The 21,554-nt window shown below is 42.1% G+C and overlaps 1 protein-coding gene across 5 annotated transcripts in view; it reads left to right on the forward strand.

The window, feature by feature from the left end:
- ARHGAP22 (Rho GTPase activating protein 22) overlaps nt 1–21,554 on the forward strand; it is a 424,298-nt gene that overhangs the window by 385,343 nt on the left and 17,401 nt on the right. For all 5 annotated transcript variants that reach the window (XM_069067251.1, XM_069067252.1, XM_069067253.1 and 2 more), the window contains 4 exons: nt 1,989–2,196; nt 11,365–11,497; nt 15,165–15,238; nt 15,978–16,099. In XM_069067251.1, the coding sequence (XP_068923352.1) occupies nt 1,989–2,196; nt 11,365–11,497; nt 15,165–15,238; nt 15,978–16,099 (537 nt within the window). The remainder of the gene's footprint in view (nt 1–1,988; nt 2,197–11,364; nt 11,498–15,164; nt 15,239–15,977; nt 16,100–21,554) is intronic.

The raw sequence follows: 21,554 nt of genomic DNA on the forward strand, positions 1-21,554 counted from the left end.
TTTATTTTTTATTTTGTTAAATATTTCTGAATTACATTTTAATCTGGATCAGACGACACTCAGAAGTGTTGTCTATGGGTTGTAAGTTTGACCCTTTTCACTAGAATGTTGGGCGCAATCTAAGAAGGTGAAATTCAGTAAGGATTAGTGTAAAGCCTCACACTCATATTCAAAATAATCAAGTTCACTAACATATGCTGAGGGACTCATGGCCAGAGAGTGATCATTTAAAAAAGGTCTGAGAGTTTTAATGGGCTGAAAGTTCAGTGGAAGTCAGCAGGGCAATGTGGCTTCCACTGAGGTCTTGGGCAACATTAAGAAAGTCATCGTTTTCTGAAATAAGCAGGCAATGCTAGCCTCTCTCTACAGTGCCGTAGTCAGACCACCTCTTGAGTCTTCCATTCAGGTCTGGGTGCTAGTTTAAAGTTTTTGACAAGCTGGAGAGCATCCAATAGAGGACAATGAGGATGTGAGGGCCTTGAGTCCAAGCCATGGGAGCAATGTTTAAAGGAAGTGAGGAGGTTTAGCCAGAAAAGAAAAGATTCAGCTTCCTTCCAGTATTTGAAGGATTGTCCTCAAGTGGAAGGATTAGGTTTGTTCCCAGAAGGCAGAGCAAGGAGTAATGGATATGAGAGAAGTGATTATTTTTCTGTTATATTACTAACCAATTATTAAATTAGGATTGTTTTTACCTTTCTATTTCCTCATTCAGAGACCAGGCTTTGTAGGTCATGCAGAGAGTCTCCAAAGGACAAGGCTGATAGATGAGATTGACCTAATACTCAGGGGGTGCATGCTCCATGATCTTGGTAGAACCCCACTCAACTAGGAGACCTTACTTTTTTTTGTTTATAGGGTAAACAGAATCTAATTTAGGTGAATTCCAGCCCTAAAGCATTGAACCCATGTCCTTGCACTCTTCCATTGGAGTCTAGGGTAACCCAGTTTATAAAGGAGTGGTCTGAGTAAAGATGGATTCCTTTGTCCAGATTGCTGGAGGTCTGTTCTCTGCAGGAAGAGCTGAACACTTTCAGCTCATGTCCTCATTTGAAAGTCTACCCCTCATTCATTGTTTACCTGTCAGGGTTGATTTTCACTTGTCTGTGGAACCCCCTAACCCCCTTTTCTAAAAGTACATTAAGGTATTCAGTAGCTCCACTAAGTGTCTTTGATTACCTAGAGAGACCACTGACCATCAATTTATTATCAGCTAGCATGATTTATAAATTGATTATTATACAGAAACTCTGTCTCTTGTGTTTGTCATTCATCTCAGGTGGAATTAGGAAATAGGCAAATTGAGACTTGATTGCAGGAAAATCTTTTACAAAGTAAAGCTGTCAAAAAGGGGTGGGTTCCTTCTCACTGGAAATCTTCAAGGAGAGGCTGGTTGCTCATGAGTCAAGTATGTTATAGTGGGAACACTGTTGAGGTCCACTGTTGATCATCACTGAGGTCCCTTTAACTCCAAAGTCAGTAACACTGGAAATCAGAGAAGGCTTCAAACAGATAGCATTAGCTACAAGTTATCCCACCTGCTACCGGCCTAAGGACTTGATTGGCTTCTGTAGTTCACTGTCCCCTGCTACTGCATTCCTCATTTGTTTCTTCTGTAAACCCTTAACCAGATCTTTTTTCATTGTTGTTTTTTCCTTTCTCCATAACCTTCCATCATTAGGTGGGAGAAAGGGGAAAAAATACTTTATATAGTACTTTAAGTTTAAAATTCACTTTACACATTTTATCCCATTTAAGCCCCACAACAGCTTTACGAGGCAAGTACTACAGGTATTCATTATCCCCATTTTACAGATGAAGAAACGGAAGCTTAGAGCAACAAAGCAACTTGTTTAAGGCCACCGTGGTTAGTAGAGTCAAAACCCAGATTGGATTCCAGGTTTTTTCAAAACCATTGTTCTTTCTACTTTAAAGAAAGAAAGAAAGAAGAGCTAACACTGGGTCTGGGGGTTATTTTCTCCCTACTCCAGGGATTTTTGGGCAGCGTTTGGAAGATACTGTGCAATATGAGAGGAAGTATGGCCATCGCCTGGCCCCACTGCTGGTGGAACAATGTGTGGATTTCATCCGGGAGCGAGGACTCACGGAGGAAGGACTCTTCCGAATGCCTGGTCAAGCCAACTTAGTCAAGGATTTACAGGATTCATTTGATTGTGGAGAGAAACCACTGTTTGACAGGTGAGTTTGAGTTGTTAAATCAGCTGGCAGAGGCCACACACTACAAGATTTTCAAAAAATATTCAATGTGTTCCTTTAAAAACCTTATGAAGGACTTCTGATGGCTCATTAGACCAATGAGGAAGATGGCAGCCAGAAGATAAAACAGCAGCAAATTAATGTAAAAATAACAGTAATACCTCACATGACTATGAAGGACATTGTTGCATATCAGATAATGTTGGACTTGAGGCCAGAAGATTCAGGTTCTACCTCTCTGTGAATGTGAGCAAGTCACTTGTACGCTTTGAGCCTTTGGCAATTGTCTTAACTGATTGATGAGTTCCAGACTCAATGGAAGGAATTCCCACAGCAACAAAAATTCTAGATCCTTGACAGGTAGATATCCACAGGTATATTTTTATATAAAATCTCCTCTTTCAACTGGTTTGGTGGTTACTCTGAGTTCTTAAAAGTTTAAGCTGGGGAGCATATTTGGCCCTATACCAAAAATCTAATTCCAGCTTGGTAAGACCTTCTAGAGACTGTGTCTCTGCCTCTGAGAACCAACCTAGATAAATTTGGAGACTCTCCTCACCACCAGATTGACCATACCAAATGATTTTTTTCCAGCCATAGTAACTGTTTTGTTTTGGGGGGTTTTTTTGAGGGAGTTGGGGGTTAAGTGACTTACCTAGGGTCACATAGCTAGTAAGTGTCTTAGGCCAGTTTGAACTCAATTTCTTGTGACTACAGGACTGGCACTCTATCTCCTGCACCACCTAGCTGCCCCCTGGCCACAGTAACTTTTGAGATTATCCTAAATGACTGAATGACAGTGACCAGTATCAAATTGTTGGTTTCCCTACTCCCCCAACTGAAAAGGATTTCTTTTTCCTCAAGTGTTTCTAGAGCACTTTGTCTGCCCTTCCTCCGTGTCACATATTATCTTTTTCTGTATCATACATATTATTGGACATATCATATCTTCTCCCCATTAGACCAACTTCTTTGAGGAAAATAATTGCATCATTTTTCATTTTGGTATGTCCCATCATTCTAGCCCATCAAGGTCTTTTTGGACATCGCTTCATTGTATGAGCTAACAAACTCAGCTTCAGGTCTTTAACAAACACATTACCAGTGGGGACATAGCTAGGAAGTCACAGAGCTAGAGTTAGAACCCAGGACTCCTGATTCTTAGTCTCAAGCTCTTTCTACTCTTTCCCAGAATCTGACCACCATCTTGTTGCTTGTTGACACAGTACTTAAGCTTGAGACCATGAGTCAGCCATTTGTTTCTCAAATTTGAAATGAAAGTCCTTAAGCACTTAGCACCAAGCTTAATTTTGAGGTTTGTATGAAGCTGGGAAAAGGTTCAGATGCAATTTTGTTTTCTAGCTTGGTTTAGACGTGTGATGACTTGTAAAAGTTCTTGGTCTCTGACTTAGGAAAGAAGATGAGAGATTGTGTCATATAAGAGGAAAACAACACATGACTTACAGAAAAAAGGGATACCACAGAGCTAAAGCATCATGGATTAAATATCAGAGCTAGAAGGGGTCTTGTGATCATTTATTATAATCTCCCCTTTTACAAAGCATAAAGCCAAGACTTAGAAAAGAAGGGGGACTTGTCAAAGGTCGTATACCTGGAAGCGTAGAGGACATGCTGATGAATAGAGAGATGCAAAGGCAAAGCGATCAACCAGCCAGGCACTTCTTGGTTGAAGGGAATAAAAAGTATTTAGAGCTAGGAGAGGCTTTCAAACACCAAAGGAGATCATCCTTCTTATGCTAAAATGTCATTCAGTTTGGTTGTTACTTATATCTCATGGCATATATAAACACCCGAGGCTATAAACCAGCTTCCTAGTTATAATTTCTACTTAAGGTTTGCTGGGCACCTCATCCGTCACATCACTTGATTCTTTCCCAGCCCTGGGCATCTTCAGTCATGTCTGAGAGATTCCAGTTGGAGAGTCTTGCTGGCTGTTCATAATGTATGACTTAAGCCAGGCTGTTGAAAGAATAAGGAATATTTAGCATGAATAAAAGAAAACCTAAGGTGGAGTGTAATGATAGCTGTGTTCAAATATCTGTGAGAGGAATTAGACTTGTTCTCCTCAATCTCAGAGCACAGAGAAGCAACTTGAGAGAGGGAATAAGGAAGCACTTCTTTATCTCAACATTCATCCAAAAGGGAAGACATAGCCTTCTATTCAGTCAGAGTCTGAAAGACCACTCATTGAGGATTTTATTTTAGATAGGGGAGTCTTGTTTGGATAAGAGAATCTGGATCACTTTCAACTCTAAAACATCATACATTGAAAAGAGCATTGGCTTTGAGGTTTCAAAGGGACCTGGACCCAAACATTACCTCTGATACTACATACCATGAGAAAGTCACTAGACCTCTATGGTGGCAACCACCCCAGTACATCTAGGATGGCTGCTAGCACAGGTTCTTAAATCTGCTTTACTAAGGAAAGCAACTTTAAAGGGGTCAACAATCTTATTTTTAATTATATGTGCCAATAGAGAAAATAGAAACTGAGAAATAAAGACCAACAGACAGGACTTCTGACTGTCTGAGAAATTAGCACTCATCAATAGACAGATCTGTCTGACCAAGGCAATACATACATAGTTACCAGAGAGAGAAACACCAACATCTGGGTTTTTCAAGGCCAGGAGACTCCTTAATGGCTACCCAGAGTTTCATCTGGTCAGATCACAAGAACACTCTTATAGTGAGTGAACCCCAAAGCAAACCTCACCTCAGTGTATATATTCCCTTCTTCAGAGTCAGAGGGTATCACAACTCTCACAACCCACTGCCTAATTACAAAGTAACAAAAGGTGTGGGCCTTCTTGAAAAACAAGCCTCCCTTAATCAAGCTTCTCTTCTTGGACTCCATGTGAGGCCTATTAATGGGCAGGGAAGATCTTTAGCTGCCATTAACATTACAACCTTCCTTGGCCTCAGTTTCCTTATCTGTAAGATGAAAAGGTTGAACATCTAAGGGCCCTTCAAGTTCTGGATCCATAAGGCTATGAAACTGTAAGTCATTGGACTCAGAAATATTCATAGTCAATGAGGAAGTGGAGAGAAGGAATATGGCTACACCTTCCCCACCTTCACATGAACCTTCACATGACATCTGAATTGCCTGATACACAATAAAAGTACTCTGCTGTGGCTTTCACCACTGGGCAACCTAAAGGAGTTTTGTCTTGCTGTTAATCTTCCCAAACCCTCAGAAAGTATTTGAAGGGAAATTGCTTTTTCTCTAAACAATAACTTAACAGCAACCCAGGAATCCCATCCAACAAGCAATGAATATGTCATCCACTTGGCTGAAGTCTATTCCTTTCCATGATACCTACATCTTGTTACTAATACCTGCCCATGTGTTTGTCATTACCAAGTCTTTCTGGTGACTCCCAGGACACTGTGATAGTGACTTTGCATGGAGTTTGGGGGCCCCTCCATGCCAAGGGAGCAATGGTTGAGTCACATGAAGGTTCTTTCAGCTCTTTAAAAAAAGGATGCCTTTGTGCTTACTAAAAGCAAATGTCATTTGTCAAGATCCACTGTATTTCTAGGCCATCCTTCTGCCCCCCCCAGAGTCCTTAAGTGCTTGGATGGAGCTCTTCAAGCTTCAAGTTCTAAGTTAACAGGTGTCTCCATATTGGCTCATTATCTTCACTGGCTTAGAATGAAACGGGGTCATTTCATTTTTCTCCACTGACTTAACCTTAAGGAACTGTCACAGAAAGGAGCAGCTTGCCAGTTCCACAACAGAACCTCATGCAGACCCCCTTCACTCCATTTGCCCATGGCTTATAGTTAATCATTCCTTGTACAAGCCAAGTACTGACTATTCTAGGAAACAAAAGCCCACAAGGCTTTTAAGACTTGAACTGAAGACATTCTCCTCATTCCCACCCACCCCCCTGACCTCCTCTCTTTGATTCTACAAGACAGTCAATATTTGCTCCGCCATTGAATTCAGAAGTGGAGCTGCCTTGAAAGAGGGCACATTCCCTTGCTGCTGAGAGGGATAACTGACTTTGGACTGACTAGAGTGAGGTCATTGCTCCAGGACCACAGGGGCAGGGCTGTGATGGAGCTGGAGGTAGAAGACCAGGAAGCCTGTTTTCTGTGCACTTCCTGATCGCTGGGGCCGAAACTAAAGGATTTCATCCATTGTCAAGCAGTCAACATATATTTATTAAGCACCTGTTTGCCCAGTTTTGTACTTGTTCCCCTGGAAAATAAGAGAGAAGCAAAAGAAACTTTCACAATTTTGAGATCTGGGGTTTCCTGTATATCCGTTCAGCCCATCCTGGATTTCCCTGCTTCCTATTGTCTTCTTCCATGCTAGGCTTTATCCCTGCCATGGTAGAACAGCAAAGAGTGACTAACAGTCATGCCCTCAGTTATGGGAGGAGAGATCAGAGAGAACACAGAAAACCTCAAGCCAGTTGTTGGGCAAGATTCCCTATAGGTGGTGGGAGGGATACTTCATCTCTCATTTCAGAGCTCTTCCCTGACCCATGACTTTTGGCTTTATAACCTGGTCATCTCAGGTGAGACTTGCTACTTTTGCTAAGGGAGGAAAATTGAGACATGGGGGTTGATAATATGGTGCCTTCCTTAGAGCTTGGTGTTAGAAGAACCTAATTTTTATCCAGGCCTCCCTTATCTGAACAACCAGTTTATCTGTGAATTCACCTTCCCTCCAACCTCCCAGAATGTGTCCTAGATTTATCTGGATTTCTGTTTAACTAAATGAACTGGATGTTTCCATTTTCTTTATTTAGCCCATCCCTGCCTGGTACTACTATATTAGCTTTGGATGCTTCTTTATTTTGAATGGCAGTAGGTAAAGTTTTAGTAGGCAGCTAGATGGCTTAGTGAATGGAATGCTGGGCCTGGAGTCAGGAAGACCTGAGTTCAAATATGACCTCAGACACTTACTAGTTTTGTGATACTGGGAAAATCATTTAACCTCTGTTTGCTTTTGGAGAAGGAAATAGCAAATCACTCCAGGCCCTTTGTCAGAAAACCCCATGGACTTTATTGGTGTGCTCTGGTCCACAGGGTCACAAAGAGACACAACTGAATAACAGCACCACCAGAGTGTTTTAATGACTTCAGCTTTTCTGTAAGGTCATTCATTCTGCACCTAGCTAGAATGGAAAATAAATGTACTTTGCTTGTTCCATTGGTGATGGAAAGACGTCAGCTTAAGTGCTACCTCTTAAAAGAGGCCCCTCCTGTCGGGCCTGTCCAAGAGACTGATGCTAGACTTCATCCTCCCTTTCCTTCTCCCCTTTCCCCAAACTGCTAGGGTTTCCTATTCTGAAGTTACTTTGTGTTTAAGATCACATATTAGAATATAAGTTCTTGTATTTGCATCCCCAGTGTTTAGCATGTAGTGCTTGGCATGTAATAAGTACTTAATAAATGCTTGTTACCTGCCTACCTGCATGGGGTGATGAAGCGATTTAACCAAAGTCAGGATTTGAATGTAGGTCCTCTGATTCTATAATCCATGCTCTGTACTATGGCTACTCCCTTTTACTTTGCACATATTTAGTATTTACTTATCTGTGTATTTGTTATCTCCCCCAGAAGCCCATTGGCTCTGGTCAGCTTTGGAGTTCCAATACGTGGGTCATGTCTGGGTCCTACCTGGGTCATTTCTTACCTGTTTTTTTACCCTTGAGTGAACTCCTTCATCTCATTGAGCTTTTCCTCTAAGTCCCAAATAAAATCCTGCCAGCTACTGGGAGCTTTCCCTAACCCCACTTAATTAATGCCAGTGCTTCCCTCTCTTAATTATTTCCTGTTTATCCCGCATATAGCTTGCTTTGCATATATCTGTTTGCATAGTGTCTCTCCCGATCGACTGTAAACTCCTTGAAGACAGGGATTATCTTTTGCTTCTTTTTTTTATCCAGAGCTCTTGGCACAGTGCCTGGCACAACGTAGGTGCTTAATAAATGTCCATTGAGTGACTGCTGGTTCTCTAAAATGGTAATAACGCATGGCAATAAAGCCTCAGCTGCAGGGCTATTGGAAATAGTTCTACCAAGAGGAGCAAACAATTCCCCAGTCATTTGCCGTTTTCTCGAGGACTTTTTCTTTGGAGAATTATGCCTTGTCTAGGTGGGACTTCCCTATTTTCTTTACTGTTGCCTCAAGGTCACTAGAATTGCATACACATGGATAATTTTACTCACCTTTAATTTCCACTATCTCTGAGGGTCTTTCAGAGACTGTACATTTCAGATAAGTTGCTAATATGTGTTGGTGGAGGGATTTGAGCGCTAGGAATTCCATCTGCTGATGAAATCACAGGTCTGACCAATAAAAATATATTTCTGTATCAAAGGCTTTGTCTGTGGAGCACAAGTTTTGACAGGTCCTGCTGAGCTGGGAAATTTTCAAGTGCAGGCCTGGCAACAGAACATCTGTTGTCCAAGGACCGGTCTCGTTAGGTTTGGAGCAGTTTGCCACCAGGTTGGTTGCAGAATATTGGATTTTTCCCCCCACACCAATTCTGGCAGCATTTCTGCTAGAGCTCCTAGTGAACATGTGATCTGTTATCAGTAGGGGGAGCCCCTATCCTGACAAAATCATGAATATGAAAGGTTTATTCCCATTAAATTCTTCCCTGGCCTAGCCATTTACCGGCTCTCCCTCTGTATTGGCAGACAACTGCTGATGTCACCGTGTTCCTGCTGTGACATCAGCATCACCTAGACGCTGAACCCAAAGCAGAAAACAGTGTCGGTAAGAAGATGGCTTATGTACCAATAATGTGGTAGGTGCCAAACCAGAATGGCTGAAGGGACTTGGCACTGGGGCCTTTGGCCTTTGAGTGATCAGAGCTGTGAGAAGCTTTAGAGAGAATGGGTTCCTCTGGGCACGTGATATGTGGAAAGAAGTGAGCAAATGGGGCGGTCACCAGTCAACTTATCAAACCATCACAGTGTTTTTACAAGTCGACCAGGCAGGGCCTTTGGAAGGAGAATGGCTCATGGATACCAGGGCATGGGAGAGGCTATTTGTAGGCATAGCAGAAGACCAGGAAGAACAGGGAGTCTGGGAAGGGGTTGGAATTTGCCTTCCCAGTGGACCAGAAAGCTGTCCTTCAACCATCCTCAGGGGAGAATCAACTTTAGTTACCTTGTACAGGCAACACCCTTAGGTCTCCCGAAGTGGTTGGATCTGGGTCCAGCTTACACAGGGCCAGAAGACTAGCCATCACTCTGGCTTAGTGATGCTTTCTCTCTGAGGCAGAATGGACCAAGGTAGCCAGGAATCAATTGACTTTCATATATGAAACATCTGCTTTCTTCCGGGCACTGTGCTACCAGGGCTAGGGATACACAGATACAGGGTGAAACAATCTATTCTCAAGAGAATATTACATTGTAATGAGGAAATCAGAGGTGGAAGGCAGGCCCCTGATCCACCACTGGGCAGCCACAGACACAACTCAGGAAGCAAGGGAGCTAGTCTCCCTGCTCATTTCTGGTTTCCCTGGAATCCCTATCTGCCTTCCCTCATTATTCAGAGATCAGTTTCCTAGAGGAAAGAAGATAAGGGAGTAAAGCTTAGATCACGATATGAGGATCAGGTGTCTGTGACATTGTTTCTTTGCCTTCCTGGTATTCACCCATTGCTTGGTAAAGTAATGTCATTGCTTTTGGCAGAGGGTTAGAAATGACCCAGAAAAGCCAATTCACAGAACTAGAATACCTAAGCATTATGATACTCCCACCCAGCTGCCCCAGGTCTTTGACCCTTAATACATCTGTTTAACAGTCTAGAGGCAGGAGAGGAATTGAAGAATCTTACAGCCTCAGGAGGCCCTGGATGTAGGATCAGTTTCTGTGCCCATGACCACTGGGGTCCAATAAACTGAATCAGTGAGAAATTGGATTCTGTGATGGGTTAGGAACCAGAGCATTGAATGCAAACATACTCGGGAGCCAGTACAGGGTAGTGATGCTAGAAACGTGTTAGGAGACCCTCAGATTAAGGGGGGGAGGGTCAGTGAATTCTCTAATCTTTAAGATCATTGGAATAGCAGGGGCAGGTTTTGATTATGATCTCTCTGCTTGACTCCATTTAAAGGCTTTTGAAGGGTGGGTTGGCATTTGATGACCAAGCCATCAGGGACAAAGGAGCTTAGGGGGGAGCAGTCTGACATCAACCTGGTGCTGACCTGAAGAGAACCATGGCACTGATGTCTGTATTTGGAGCTTAGTTCCTTCCACATGTCCAGCTTTGTACAAAGACTTGAATTTTCCTGACCTGGGTTTCTTAAGAGAAACAACCCCATCAAACTCCCTGGAGGAAAAAGCCCATTTGATCCAGGAGCTTGGGTCCTGTCAAGGACCAGAGTGAGTGGACCTACCAGGGAGCCCATTATCAGCCTGTGTGGCCAGCTCCACATGAAAGAGGGGGTGCCTTTAAGGCCTGGGTAGAGGATGTGCTATGGAACACAAAGCCCAGATGACTCGAGGCCAAGGGCTCAAGCACAGGAAACACTGGGCCTTAAGCTCCTGGCAACAGCTGCTAATTATCATCTTCCTGTGATTTCCACATGCCTAGAGCGCCAGGTGGAACATGAAGTACATCCCTTTTCTCTTCTCGCTCCCTCCCTCCTCCAGGCTCCTGTAGGTGGAAACATTTGTTTTCCAAGTTCTCAGCGTTCTCTGTAAGCTTTCTCATATTTATATTTTCATATTGATTGAAAAGAGAAAACAAAAATGAAATGACTGATGAGGAATTATAGCTCCCACCTTCCTCCATCAGGATTGCCTCCACCAACGGAAACACGTTGTTCATATTCTATCTGGGATTCATGATGCTAAGTCCAGTCCAGTTCATGCTCTGTAGATGTGCAGAGGCTAACAGACAAAGGTGTGAGCAAGAGAGATTTAGGCTACAAAGGACGTGAATGTGATGTGCCAGCTCACAGGTCACTTGTGAGTTTGGGCAAATGCACGTCCACTTTGCCCAAGGCCCTTCTCCAGGAGTTGCCCTTTCCTAGGCTGGAGGTTTTCCTTGACATGGCTGCTGATGTTCCCTCTTTGCGCCATCCCTTTGAGCACTGACAGAATTAAAATGGCCTTCGACTCTTCTCTTCTGCTCTCCTCACAGCACAACTGATGTCCATACGGTTGCTTCCCTATTGAAACTCTATCTCCGGGAGTTGCCTGAGCCCGTCATCCCCTTTGCCAAATATGAAGATTTCCTCTCCTGTGCCCAGCTGCTCTCAAAGGATGAGAGTGAGGTCAGTGGGCCTTTTTCTTGATATCTTGTTGGAAGTTCTTCCTGGCCAACATCCTTGCTCAGGTAAGGAACAATTGCTGAAGTCAGAATGAGAAGCAATAATTGGGGAAGGCCTTAGGTTAGACATTTATAGGAACATAGGATCATGGAACCAGTAATGTAAGCCCAGGATTAAAGAGCTAGGGGGAAAAATGCTTAAAAAGCTAGGCTTTGGAAATTGGCTTAGCTTAGGCATCTCTGACTCTTGGAGGTGCTATAAGAAAAGCCTGGTTACCCAGCAGTCTGGTCTTGCTTCAGTCAGTCAGCCAGCATTCATTAAGCACCTACTGTGTGCCTATGTATTGTGCTAGGTGCTGGGAATACAGAGATAAAAATGAAACAGTCCCTGTCCTCAGGGATCTTAGAGTTTGTTAGACAAGACAGCATTTGCATAAGTATATTCAAAGTGTAAATACAAGGGTCAGTTTTTGGTTTTGCTTTGTTGTTAGGGTGGTGGCAGCTCTATGCATGTGATCCTTATTCAGGGAAGGTTCCATGTGGGGTCGGAAGCTCCTAAGTGGTAAAAGTGAAGGCGATTCAGGCATGGGGGACATAGTACAAAGGTGTGGAGATGAGAGATGATGGAACATCATGTTCAAGGACCAGTAAGAAGGCTAGTTTGACTGGATTAGAGAATGTAGAAAGAATGTTACATGATAAGATTGGGAGGTGGTTTGGGGCTAGGTTGTAAAAGGTTTTAACAGCTAAACAGAGAACCTCATAATAGATACCATAGGAAGCCATCGATGAATTTATGGAGTAGGGGAGTGGCCTTGTGCTTTAGGAAAGCTGTACAGATAAAGATTGGAGAGGGGAAGTTTGTGAAGCATGGAGACCAATTGGGTTCTTGCAGTAAACCAGGCAAGAGATGATGAGAGCTTGAAATGGGCCATGTGATTAGAGGAAGTGCTGGTTGCAATTAGCCTGTAGAGATGGAAAAGGTAAGATCTGGACATTGATTGGGTTAAAGCATCAAGGATAAACCAAGGTTGTAAACTATAGCAATTGCTAAGTCTTTCCCTTGCCAAATAATAGTAAGTTCAGAAGTGAGGTGGATTTGGAAAGAGTTCATGAGTTTTGGACATGTAGAGTTTGAGATGCACATGGGACATCCTATTGAAAATAACCAAAAGGCAGTTGGAGATGCGCAGCTGGAGCTCAAGAAAGAGGCTAGGGCTGGATTGGTTAAAGGAATTGGGCATGTTTATCTTAAAGAAAAGAAGACTTGTGGTGGACAGTTGGGGAGGGGGGAATATGATTGTTGACTTAAATATTTGAAGGGCTAGCATGTGGAGGGAGGGAGTGTGGCCCCAGAGGACAGAGCCAGGAGAAATTAATAGGTGGGAAGTTAGAGAAGGAGATTTAAGCTAGATGAAAGGCAAAAGCTCCTGACCATAAGAGCTGTCTGGAAATGAAATGGGGCACCTCAAGAGATAGTGGATTTGTCTTCCTTAGAGATTGAATGATCATTTGTTGGATGTGCTGTAATAAGGATTCCTTTTGTGTATGGACAGGACTCAGTGTCCCTTCCAACTCTCACATTCTACGATTCTAAGACACATAGATTTGAAAGTCATCTACATAAGGATAATAATTAAACCCATGGAAAGGGATAGGAAGTAAGTTACTAAGTGAGAGAGTATAGAAAAAGATGGACCAGCAGAGGAGACTGAAAAGGAATGGATCACAAGTAGAAAAACCAAGAGAGAACATTGTCCAGAAAACCCAGAGAGGAAAAAATATCCAGGAGGGGAAAAGGTAGACTAAACATGTAAAATGCAGCAGATTGGCTGGGAAGAATGAGGATTAAGAGATTGCCATCAGCTATGGCAATTAGGAAATCGTTAATAACTTTAAAGATGGCAGTTTCATCTAAGGTCAAAGGACAGATTTGCAAAAAAAAATAGAGAAATAGGTGAGAGGAGAGAAGTGCAGGCTGCAGGAATGGAGAGCTTTTTCCTGAGGGGTTTTGTGACAGGGTTATGGCTAACAAATTGCTTTTTTCTAAGTTGGTTTTCTAGCAGCTAGGGAAAATGCTAGGTCCTTGGGAAGTCAGCAGCTCTAAGGAGAGAATCCTGAAATGGGGAGCTGCTATGAGCTTTCCCTAGGAATGAGGAAGACAGGGGAGCTCCAGGTTGGGCTCCCAGTCTATGAACTGGCAGAGCAAAGAGAAGAGGAATCTCTCCTGAAGACAGGATGAATTAATTGACCACTCAACCCCATTAATTTTGTGACTTCCTTCCTTTCATCACAAACCTGCCCAAATAAAGGTTACTCCATGCTTCATAACAGAAAGGAACAACTCCAGCAGGGCTGTCTCTTGGACCCAGTACAAACTGCAGACATGGAGCAAGAGAGCTTAATGTCTAATTGTGAAACAACAGTTCTTTGTTTTTTATTCTTCTCTTTGTTGCCAAGATCAATGACCCTAGGCTATTTGGAGATGTGGAAGGAGACAGGAAATATCTTCAGTTTTCAAAATTCAGATGTACAAATAAGTGCTTAGCCTCACATCTAACTTGTTTTTTTGAAAGAGTACAGAAGTCCTTCAGCCCCAAAACATTCAGACAACAAACATGATCACCCCATGGGCTCCCTGATCTTCATGGAGGTGGTCTTATAATTTCTTCGGAAATATGAATGTCTTAGGAGCTTTGTGTACCTACTTGGATTACAAATGTCCTTCAGCTGGAGTGGGGGTGGGGAAGTTGAAGGGGAGATAGGAAACTCATATTTGTCAAATAAACGCACTACAATAAAAATATTTTTCTAGTGACACTGGGGTCCTTCCATGACATTCTTCCCCCTACTTTGTAAGCTTCCTCTAGAAATGCAGTCTTTTTTTAAAGAGTCATTGCTGTTGTGCCCTCGGTGATTCTTTTAAAGTTTAATTGATTTCTCCTTTTTTATACTACAGTCATTTCTATATATACCCTACCCTCTCCCATACACATATATACCCAGAATCCTCCCTTTTAACAGAGTCCAGTTAAGCACAATTCACTCAATCTAGAAGATTTATATGAAACATTTCACTACCCATCGTCCTCCATCTCCACCCAGAGGAGGGAAGTGTGGTCCATCATGTGTTCTCCAGGGACATGATTGGCGGGCTTTATTCTGACCCCCAAATGGGGTCATAAAGAGTCGAACATAAATAAAAATGACTGAACAGTTCAGCCCATAGTGTCGTTTTCATTTACAGCTATCAGAGCCGCCATCTGTGTGGTTCTTCTGGATTTGCTTCTTGCATTCTATATCCGTTCACTGAAGTACAAGCCCAGTCCTAAGCATGACCATCTTCCTCACTCCTGGGGAAAGCTCATTGTAGTTCCCTACTCCCAAGTTTCTCTTCAGAGGACCCACACTTCCCCCCTGCAAGAACTGGAGAGAAAAACAAATATATTTTCTAGAGTTCTGACCAAAAAAAAATCTCTCTTTGTGCTCTGAGCTCAGTTTCCCCACTTCTGATGGGAAGAGAGAACCAAAACTTCCAACCTTTTAAGAGATGCTGTGTTGATTTCAACTCAGCCTGAGCAAGCTACAGCATACATTCAAAGTGAAATTGTTATCTTCCTTAAATAATGTGTGGTCTTTTTTGTTTGTTTTTTTCCTCTTTGGACTCTAAGGGCACTCTGGAGTTGGCTAAGCAGGTGAAAAATCTTCCCCAGGCAAATTATAACCTTCTCAAGTACATATGCAAGTAAGTAGCACTGGGAGTGGGTAGTAAATTGCTTTGGTTAGACATACTGAGAGGTCGATTCTCTTACACTGAAGCAGAAAGCCAGTGGCCCCAAACAGCAAACTAGACATTGCTCTCTCCTCCCAGTGCCCTATGAAGCCGTCTCACTGAACTGCATGCAGCATTCTTTGCTCCTCTTATCCAGCCTTCCTTTCCACTTTTATATTCTTTGGTTCTTCTCTAGTGTTCGTGTAGGACATAACTATCTTCTCTTAAGCAGAGCAGGATTGTTTGATTAAAGCTGGGAGGAGGTTAAGAGTAGGTGAAAATCTTGGAAAATCACCTCTGTCTTGAATAGGAAACTTTTAGAGTCATAACTAGAACAGGGAGGCGGGCCTTTGAAGTCTCTTTTTATTCTCTTCTGGTTTTCAGCCACCCCCAGACTACTCTTTCCCAGTAGTCTGGGGAATATGGGGAATATGAAGGGTATTTCCAATGATAAGCCCCAGTGATTAGTAATTTCTTGTTGGCCAATAGATCAAGATGTGGATTATTTACTTTTTTTTCTTGTTTGCATCAGGCAAGTTCCATTTGTTAGTTGTGGATTCCCTCCCCGCCCCCCCCTACCCCCCCAGCAATAATGGGTATAGGTGTGGGAATGGGGATAGAGAGATTATTGGATGAAGGGCAAGGGGAAACGGACGTACCTAGTAAATCTGGAACCAATATTCTGTTCCTTTGTTTTCTTGGACTTTTCAAGGTTTTTGGATGAAGTTCAGGCTCACTCGAATGTAAACAAGATGAGTGTCCAGAACCTTGCTACAGTGTTTGGGCCAAATATCTTACGTCCCAAAAAAGAAGATCCAGTGACAATCATGGAAGGTACCAGAGGGTTTTGTTGGGCAGTAAAAACTGAAAGCAAGTTGACATGGGTCACACTCTGGAAGGCAAGTCAAAATATCTGGACAAAAGCCCGCTTGATAAAACCACTGTAGAAGCTTAGGTTTTGGACAAAGCTAGTTGCTTCTCTATGTCTCTCTTTAGCCTTTTACATAGAGGCCCTTCAGGCTTTGCTGACATAAATATGATGGTGGCTGGGATTGAAGATAATTATAAAAATAATACTTTTCTCATATATTAGCAATTAGCAATTATATAGTAAGTAATTTAAATGGCCAGTAATTCAATAAACCATGATTAAGGGACAGTAATTATGATGGACTCAACTCTGATTTTTTTAAAAAATGTGGTCTTCAGCCTCTCATGTCTGCTATATACTGGAACTCTTCTGAATCTATTAAGGCACATAACATTTCTAGCCCTCAGTGTATTGAGCTCATCACAGGTAGGTCCTGATGCATTTGTTGACTTTTGGGAACTAGAGATTTTACAGGATCATATATTAAGAGTGGGAGGGACCTTAGACTAGAAATCATCTAGTCTGGCTCCCTCATTTTTACAAATGAAGCAACTTAGGCTAAGAAAGATGAAGGGACTTGTGCAAGGTCATACACATAGCATGGACCATGATTAGAATTCAAGTTAAGTTTCTCTGCCTCCAAGAATAGCTCTTTCCACTGTATTACCCTACTCATTCTGCCTTTGTTCCATCAGGGCTTCTTTCCTCATCTATAAAATAAGCATGGTCCCCTTGTGCCTATATCACATGATTATAGTAAGGATCAAATCAGATGATGTGTGTAAAAAGCTTGAAAACCTTAAATTGTATGTGTATGTATGTATATTATGTGTTTGTATTATATATTATGTGTGTATGTGTATATATTATATATACATATGTACATGTACATATATGTGAAATGTTATTCGAGTTAAGTGAATGACTAGCTGTGGAAACAATCTAACTTTTAATGAATTGATCAGCATTGAAACAATAATGAGTTCACCTTGAACCTTTACAGCCGTCAGCAATAATTTATATAGTGAATTGAGTATCATTAGTCAGGATTTCATGATCACATAGGCTAATAAAATCAGGTAGTGTTGTCCAGAATGCCCCAGGGCATCAAGAATAATATAGATGGACCTACCTAGTTTGAAACTCCAGAGATCACTGAAGGCTTTGTATTTACTGATACAGATTACAACAACCCAGCCAAGATTTCTCATCCTTCTTGACTTGTCCATGTCCTTCTAGAAGTTTCTCCACGAAGAGTCCACTTAGTTTGTTGGATACTCCTTTCTGGGTCTTTCAAAATTTTGTTCATAGAAGCACAACACTTGGGGTTTTCTAAAAGAGCCACAAGGTATCCTAAGGAAATGTGGTCATTGTTCCATAATCAAAAGCTGTAGGAACAGCCAACCTCAACTACCATCTCTTCTACCACATACATAAAGCCCCTTTCTTCTGCAGAGGCAGAGGCCTCACAAACTTTTAAAACACCCACTTTTTATGAGTCAACAGATTGCTTGTGCACTTTTCCATTGAAACTGTTTGAAGTGGACACAGCCTGCTTCAGCTTGGAATTGAAGAACAATGGCTGCCATCTACCATTCTTTGATTCGGCCTCCTTTTCCACTATCACATTTCCTTGTTGATGCCTTGTCTGTTATTTCTTACACATGATATCTATCATTGGTGGAAGCTTTCTATCTATGTACATCCTCTATACAGTATATGAAATAGATGGACCCTTTAACCCCAAAGAAGAGCTTAATCTTGAAATGGCTTTAGGATTGTTCGGGCAGAGACATGGGACCTGTGATTTTATTAATATAAGGAATTCCTGGAGGAAGAAACTCCCTTTATTTACATAAGGTAGTACCTTCTTTGCAACTCACAGTAAAAGATTGGCCTAAAATACTGAGGTTGAGAGAGTCACACAAAGATCATGAAGTACTGTAGAGGAGGGACTTGAAAGCAGGCATCCTGGCTCCATGGTCAGTTCTTTATCTGCTCCGCCACAAGGTCTCTCTTCAGGGTTGTTCTTTGCCATAAATTAGTGTTGCTCATGTTTCTTTAGACATTTGAACAATTTACAGTAGGCTCTGGTTCTACGTGCAGCATCCACAAAGCCTAAGTCTAACTATCACATTTCCCTGAGCGCCTTCCCCAGGATTTGCAACTGTTCTCCCAACATAGCGCTACAGTGCTTCTAGTCTCCACAGGATGTCCAAAGCTATGCCAAGAACAGAACTTGAAAGCTCTGGTGGTAAGACTTAGGCTGAACATTATCGTATTATGGATCATTTATTAGAACAGGGAGTCGAGAGGCATGTCATATATGCCTCTGTGACAATAATGAGACAACCAGGCAGCAGAGTGGATAGATATCTGGACCTGGAGCCTCCGTTCTCCCCCCACCCCCACTTTTCTGCTCTCTTTTCTGTTGCTTTACCCCATTAGATTATGAGCTCCTCAAGGACAGAGATTGCCTTTCTGTTTGAATTTTTATTTGCTTAGCACAGTGCCCGATACATACTGCTTAACAAATGCTGCTGACTTGACTTGGATCCAGGAAGATTGAATACAGTTTCAGACACTAGCTATATGATCCTGGGCAAGTCATTTAACCTCCATAACAATGCCATTTACCTCCCAGAGTTGCCATGATAATCGTATATGTGTATAGATAGATAGATGATAGATACAGATAGATACACATATGTACGTCTTTATGTATGTATATGTATATAAAATCTATGCATCTACACATAGATTTATACGCACCTTTATATACATGTTGTACACAAATCTAAAGTTTTCCTATATGTACCTTAAAGTGCTGTATGTGTTTGTTACTGTTCTTCGCTATATTTCCCAGTCCTCCAGGATCCAGCATAGTACATGTTCTACATAGAGTTGCTCAGTAAATATTTGAGGATGAAGCCCAGTTTAGTTCTAAATTTTCTTAAGTTCCCCAAGGGCAAATGCTGTACCTGGTGAGCTCATTCCGTGCGTCACCCAGATTAGAGCTGAAGCATGTAACCCCTTAGTATATTTTATTCATGGTGGTGATCTTGATGATCCAGTGGTGATGAGGTTATCATTCCTTCCTTGATCACAGATAGGACTAACTTAGTCCATCATGCCACCCCTCCTCTTCACTTGGCTTCATTGTCCTTAAGGCAGCTAGGCAGAGCCCTGGGCTTGGAGTCAGGAAAACCTGAGTTCAAATCCAGCCTCAGACACTTACTAGCTATGTGACCTTGGGCAAGTCACGCTGCCTGCCTCAGTTTCCTCAACTGTAAAATAGAGATAATAACTGCACTTACTCTGCAGGATTGTTGTGAGGATCAAATGAGGTATTTGTCATGCATCTATCATGATTCCTGACACGTAGTATGCACTACATAAATGCTTATTCCTTCTTCATTCCCTTCCCTTCTTGGAAAAAAAAAAGTGAAATTCATCCATTGTTCTTCAATTGCAAGTGAAATGTTTCTACTTCAAATAGCTCCAATGGAAAAGGACATATAAAAATTGTTGGCTCACAAAAAGTGGGTGTTCTTAGAGTTTGTGAGGCCTCTGCCTGCTGCAGAAGAAAGGGGCTTTATGTGTGTGGTAGCTGAGTTGGCTGTTTCTATAACTATTGATTAAGAAACAATGACCACATTTCCCTGAGATACTTAATGCCTCTTTTAGAGAACCTAAAATTACTGGTTTATCATCCCCAATTTGTCCTCTACCTTCCCCCCTTCACATCCTAATAGATTTTGTTTGCTGTCTAAAGGTTTGAAACAATTATTAGAATCCAGTTTCTTGCTCTGAGTCTGATGTCCAAGTACTGAGGTTACCTGCTCTGAAGGGCTAGTTTCTTTTTTCTTTTTTTTTGCTTTTTGGAGGGGGAAAGGCTCGGCGATTGGGGTTAAGTGAATTGCCCAGGGTCACAAGGATAGTTAAGTGTTAAATGTCTGAGGCCAAATTTGAACTCAGGTCCTCCTGACTTCAGGGCGATTGGTCTAGTTACTGCACCACCTAGCCGCCCCCAAAGGGCTAGTTTCTAATTGTGTAGGTACTAAACACAGGGAAATCACCACATGGGACACATTCCACCCGAATGAAAATCCAAAGGAGAATCTCTGTCCAAAACAAAACCTTATTTCGGAAGATGAACCAGCTCTTTGACTATCAGGATGATTGTGTGAATAATGTGTTCCCCCTCTTTTTAAAATAAGGGTTTTTTTTTTATGTACATCATACCTGTTCCTAGAAAAAGCTTCCCTTTCCATCTTCCCAGCTGATACTCCTGTCCAACAAAGCAGTTAGCTAAAAATGCCGAAGTCAGTAATCACACATCAGTAATCTGACTCTATGCGTGTATATGTATGTATGAATGTATCTGTGTTTATATGCATATGTGTGTGTACATATATAATATATCTTCCTAGAAAGCTGGTAGGGACCTTGGAGGTCATCTAATCCAATCTCCCCTTAAACCCGACACTGCTCCCATTTTAAGAGATGAGGAACCAGACCCACAGAGACCAAGGTCACACAGGTAGCACACGGCAAAGGTGGGATTTTAACTGCAGTCTTAGGGTTCCACAGTCAACCTTTTTTCTACAGCATTAGTAGGTATGTTTTGTAATCTGCTTTCTGTGACCCTTTATTGGTTTTTACATGTTTGTGCTTCATTTCACTTACGTTTTCCAATTTTACACTTGCCTCTGAAGTGGGTTTTCCAGTATTTAAAAACATTTGTCTACTGGCAAGATTTCACCAGTGACATGTTTGTTGTTTTTCAGTCATTTCAGGCATGTCCAACTCTCCATGACCCCATTTTGGGGTTTTCTTGGCAAAGATACTGAAGTAGTTGTTCATTTTCTTGTCCAGCTCATTTATAGATGAGGAAACTGAGGCAAACTGGGTTGATTTGCCTAGGGTCACACAACTAGTAGGAGAATGAAAAAAGGCTCTTACCAGGGAGTCAGAAGGCCAGCCCCAGGTTCTGTTCCCTGCTCTTCCAATCACTAGCTTTGTGAGCTGGGGTAAGCTTCTTAACTTCTGTGGAAATGAGGTTAGCCTGTGTGATTCCTAAGATCCTTCTAGCACTCTAAATGCTCCTGTGACTCTAAACATCAAAGCCCTCCCCAAATTCTAGTCCAAGCTCTGTCATTGGACAGGTCTTCAGCTCTTCATCATCTGTAGAACAAGGAGGTTGAACCAGATGCCTCAAAGACCCTGATATTCTGGTTTTACTGGGTGACTCTTCACCTCTACTCAGCCTTTACTGATCAGCTGAATTTGAGCAGCTGAAAATTCAGCCAAGCTAAGAAGGGAATTGGACCTGGATGCAGAGTGGATTGCTCATGAATAGACTTCATGATTGCAAAGCTTAGGGGTGGGAGGAGGTTTTGGTATAGTTGGTTTTGA

The sequence above is a fragment of the Petaurus breviceps genome, unplaced genomic scaffold (genome assembly GCF_028583685.1).
Source record: "Petaurus breviceps papuanus isolate PSGF00001 unplaced genomic scaffold, PetGlider_PUasm1.0 90740, whole genome shotgun sequence".
Lineage (NCBI taxonomy): Eukaryota > Metazoa > Chordata > Mammalia > Diprotodontia > Petauridae > Petaurus > Petaurus breviceps.